This window comes from Psittacula echo (genome assembly GCF_963264785.1).
Source record: "Psittacula echo genome assembly, chromosome: 2".
NCBI classification, from domain to species: domain Eukaryota; kingdom Metazoa; phylum Chordata; class Aves; order Psittaciformes; family Psittacidae; genus Psittacula; species Psittacula echo.
In genome coordinates, this window is record NC_137737.1 from 36,110,580 (window position 1) to 36,114,480 (window position 3,901).

At 61.8% G+C, this 3,901-nt stretch overlaps 1 protein-coding gene across 1 annotated transcript; it reads right to left on the bottom strand.

Annotated features, from left to right (window-relative positions):
• Positions 1–526: 526 nt before the first annotated feature.
• FZD1 (frizzled class receptor 1) lies at positions 527–2,332 on the bottom strand (the record flags this gene model as incomplete). The annotated part of the gene is made up of 1 exon (XM_080610221.1): positions 527–2,332. One exon carries the CDS (start codon positions 2,330–2,332, stop codon positions 548–550), a length of 1,785 nt encoding a protein of 594 aa, XP_080466347.1. The 3' UTR covers positions 527–547.
• Between the last annotated feature and the right edge of the window lie 1,569 nt (positions 2,333–3,901).

A 3,901-nucleotide genomic window follows, 5' to 3' on the forward strand; every position in this document is an offset into this window, starting at 1 on the left:
CGCGGCCTGGACCCAGTTCGCGGCAGGCGGCGCCCCCGACTGCGGTTTCGGGCAGGTCCCCGCTGCCGCACATGCAACTCCGAGCAAAGCCATTACAAAACCTGCCGGTGTGGGGGAAAAAAGGGGGTGTTTTGGTTTCTCTTACCGGCAGTTCTTCTCATCCTGCGTAACGAAATAAAAACCCAACGCCTCCTTTTAAAAAAAAAAGGGGGGAGAAGGGGGCGAGGAAGCAAAATCCGCGAACAGGTTAAAAGTGTCCTAAATAATTAAAAAAAAAAAAAAGGAGATTTTTGTAATTTAAATACAAATATACTTACAAAATCTTACAGAGGATATTTACATCCCTCTCCCCCAACCTGACAATGCGTTCAGTTCCCATAGGAGACCGCCCGAGCAGAGCGGGGAAGGCAAAGCCCGGCGGCCCCAGACGTGGGGCTGTCCCCGAAGTTTGCCCAGGCTGCCTAAGGAGCCGCTTACAAAGGGCAGAGCCCCGGTCCTCCAGCCAGCTTCCCGCCTGCCATCCCCCCCATCATGGCAAGCAGTAGTCTCAGACGGTGGTCTCGCCCTGCTTGCTGTTGGTGAGCCTGGTGTAAAACTTCCTCCAGGAGTTCAGGGTTTTCCCGGACCAGATCCAGAAGCCCGAGGTGATGCCCACGATTAAGGTCATGAGATACTTGATCATAAAGACAGTGAAGTCGGGGCTCATGGGCGGGTGGTGGCTGCTGTGGTTGTTGGGACAAGGGATGGCATAGCTCTTGCAGCTCTGCGTGACCCAGCTCCTCTCCCACTGTTCCCTAAAAGCTTGCTCGTAAAAATAGCAGGCAATGACAATGGTGGCCGGCACCGTGTAAAGGACACTGAAGATGCCTATCCTCACCATGAGCTTCTCCAGCTTCTCTGTCTTGGTGCCGTCATGCTTCATGATGGTCCGGATCCTGAAGAGGGACACGAAGCCAGCCAGCAGGAAGGAGGTGCCGATGAACAGGTAGACAAACAAGGGGGCCAGTACGAAGCCCCGCAGGGCATCCACGTTGTTGATGCCCACAAAGCAGACACCACTGAGGACATCCCCGTCCACCTGCCCCAGTGCTAGGATAGTTATGGTCTTGATGGCTGGCACAGCCCAGGCGGCCAGGTGGAAGTACTGGGAGTTGGCCTCAATGGCCTCATGGCCCCACTTCATGCCGGCAGCCAGGAACCAGGTGAGTGAGAGGATGACCCACCAGATGGAGCTGGCCATGCCGAAGAAGTAGAGCATCATGAAGAGGATGGTGCAGCCCTCCCGCTTTGTGCCCTGTGCCACAGTTCGGGAGCCGTCCTCAGCAAAGCGCTCGTTGCAGACCACCTTCTCCTCCAGAAGGAAGCCAGCGATGTAGGCCACGGCCACTGCCGTGTAGCAGCCCGAGAGAAAGATGATGGGCCGCTCAGGGTAGCTGAACCGCTTCATGTCCACCAGGTAGGTGAGGACGGTGAAGAGGGTGGAGGCACAGCAGAGCACAGACCAGATGCCGATCCAGGTGCGGGAGAAGCGCAGCTCCTCTGGTCCGAAGTACATGAGGCCGTAGAGTCGGCCGGGCTCGCAGGGCGCCCCGCAGTCCTTCTCCCCCAGGAAGCGGTAGTTCAGGTAGGAGGGCACCTTAAGCGCCCGCGGGCAAGAGAAGCGCCCGCGGGGCTCGCCGGGCCCCGCGCCCCCGGTGCCGCCGCCGGTGCCCCCGCGGTGGGGGTTGCTGGTCCAGCTCTCGGGGCGGAGGGCGGGCGTGGGGGTGCCGCGCTCGGAGGCGTTCTGCCCCACGCAGAGCTCGCCCGCCCCGTGCACCGGGAACTTCTCGCAGCGCAGCGTGTCGGGCCACTGGAAGCCGAACTTGTTCATGAGGGCCTCGCAGCCCTGGCGGGCCCGCTCGCAGAGAGAGCGGCAGGGTGGCAGGGCCTGCTCCAGCACGGTGCACACCGGAGCGTACATGGAGCAGAGGAAGAACTTGAGCTCGGCCGAGCACTGCACCTTCACTAGCGGGTAGAACTGGTGCACCTCCAGTCCCGCGTCCTCCTGGTTGGTGTGGCCCAGCAGGTTGGGCATGATGGTCTGGTTGTAGGCGATGTCTGTGCAGAGCGGGATGGAGATTGGCTGGCAGTAGCCGTGGTCTGGGATGGAGATGCCCCGCTCACCGTTGTCTTGCGGCGCCGGTGGCTGGCCTCCGGCCGGCAGCGCCGCCGCCCACAGCACCAGCAGCACCGGCAGTGGCGGCGGCAGCCGCGGGCACCGACCACCGTTCGCCCGCCGCCCTCCGCCAACTGCCCCGCCGCCGGTCGCCGCCGGCCCGCACCGCTCGGCCATGCTCAGTCGGTGCCGCCTGCCCGGTCGGGCTCCCACCGTCCCACCACCGCTGCCGCTGCTGCTCCTCCCGACCCGAACTTGCGACTCATGAAGGGAGCGGCGGGCAGGGACGGGACAGCCCCGGCTGCCACTCGCGCGGCTGCGGCGCGCAGCTCTGCCCGCTCCGGCGGCAGCGCCCGCCGCGCCTCCGACTATAGCCGCCGCCGCCTCCGACTACCGCCGCCGCCGCCTCCGCCGCCGCCGCCGCCTGACCATTTGTGCCGGCCCCTCGAGCCCGCGCCCCTCGCTTCGCCGCGCCGCGCCGCTCTCCCTCCGACCGGTTTCCAGGCGCCCCGCAGTCTGCCTTTCACCGGGAGGGAGGAGCCTTGAAACCGACGCCGAACTTTCCTGCGTAAGGGACCGTCTCCCAACGCCTCACCCGGGGGCGGGCGCAGGGCTGCCCCGCGCCGAGCACAAAGGCGGTGGCAGCGAAGGAAGGGGAGGGATGGGGAAAAGAGGGGCCCCGTGGCAGGGAGACTGTGATGGGGTATCAGAGGGGAGCCGTGCCTTTTCGGTCGGCACCGCGTCGGTCACGGCTGTCCCTGGGGGCGGGTTTGGGTTCCCCGGTGGTGACGATAGTAAAGGCCACTGAAGCGCGCGTCCCGGCGGAGCTCAGGGTTCCCCACAGCAGAAGAGCGGGGGGGCTCGTTGCGGCCCCCTGCGCAGCCGGGAAGGGCTGGGCTTTGGGGAGAGCGATATTTGTCCCATAGCGAAGGGCAGGGTTGGGGGGGGGAAGTCGGGGAAGAGGGTGCAGTGGGCAGCCGGGAGCATCTTCGCGGGCCTGAGGTGCAGGGGACGGGTTTACGGCGGTAACTTTGGGCGCCGGCAGGAGCGGCAGCGGCTTTAAGGCAGAGACCGCGATGGTACCTACCACTGACACACGCAACCGGTAATGTAAGAGTGGCCCAAACTCGCCTCCAGAGACGCCTGAAGTGCCTCACTACTGAGTTATTGTGATATTTTATGTGCGACTTTCTCCTATCACATATGCAGCAGCAGCCTGAGACATGAAAATCGTCTCAACAGGGCTTTCAGATTCCCCTTCTCCGTCTGCCCAGTGGGCAGCTGTTCCAGCTGAATTCAGATGAATGCTTCGTGACTTGTGAATACCTCCGATCAGGTTCTTGAAACACTTGCTATATTCTGGGGAGGGGGTGAATGGCCACACAGTGACTGCCAGCAGTGGTCATCTCTGCACGTCTAAAGCCCCAGTGCTCACACAGAATGGAGGTCCTGTTGGAGCATTCCCAAAAGCATTGCTTGGAAAAATGATGGAGGCTGAATGGGGGATTTACTGTACTTGGTGCAATTCAGTAAGAATAATAAATTGTTCTTCTGGAGAGCAGGAGGAGGAGAATCCCACCACGTTCTCCAAACGTGCAGTAACCAAGCCACTGCGACATGCACCTGAATGTCCTCACGTTTGTCTGAAACTTCTCTGGCCAGCTGTCTTCTTTCTCTGCAGCGTGCTCCCACCCTTTCCATGTTATTCCCTAATGAGATGCAAAAATCCATTAGGAGTACAACAAG